The sequence below is a fragment of the Mesitornis unicolor genome, unplaced genomic scaffold (assembly GCF_000695765.1).
Source record: "Mesitornis unicolor isolate BGI_N332 unplaced genomic scaffold, ASM69576v1 scaffold43425, whole genome shotgun sequence".
In the NCBI taxonomy this organism is placed as follows: domain Eukaryota; kingdom Metazoa; phylum Chordata; class Aves; order Mesitornithiformes; family Mesitornithidae; genus Mesitornis; species Mesitornis unicolor.
In genome coordinates, this window is record NW_010188303.1 from 373 (window position 1) to 615 (window position 243).

At 65.4% G+C, this 243-nt stretch overlaps 1 protein-coding gene across 1 annotated transcript in view; it reads right to left on the reverse strand.

Moving 5' to 3' along the window:
- Nucleotides 1-8: 8 nt before the first annotated feature.
- The window catches only part of LOC104541604 (protein odd-skipped-related 2), a gene marked incomplete at both ends in the record, with an annotated part of 507 nt that continues 272 nt past the window's right edge, over nucleotides 9-243 (reverse strand). Inside the window, one exon of the mRNA XM_010185709.1 lies at nucleotides 9-239. Coding sequence (XP_010184011.1) covers nucleotides 9-239 — 231 coding nt within the window. The remainder of the gene's footprint in view (nucleotides 240-243) is intronic.

Consider the following 243-nt stretch of genomic DNA (forward strand, 5'->3'; position numbering starts at 1 on the left):
GTGGGTGCCGCTCGTGGATGAGGAGGTTGTAGGACTTGGTGAAGTGCCTGCCGCAGAACTTGCAGATGAACTCCTTTTTCGTCTTGGAGGGCAGGCGGCCCCGGGAGGGCTTCCTGTCCGGGGACAGCTTGCTGATGCCCGACAGGGGCGACGCCAGTCCGGGGCTCAGCTTGGTGAGCTCCCCCACCTTGGGGGGGTCCTCCTGCGTGGCGGCCACGGCCAGGTTGGGAAAGTCAAAAGCGG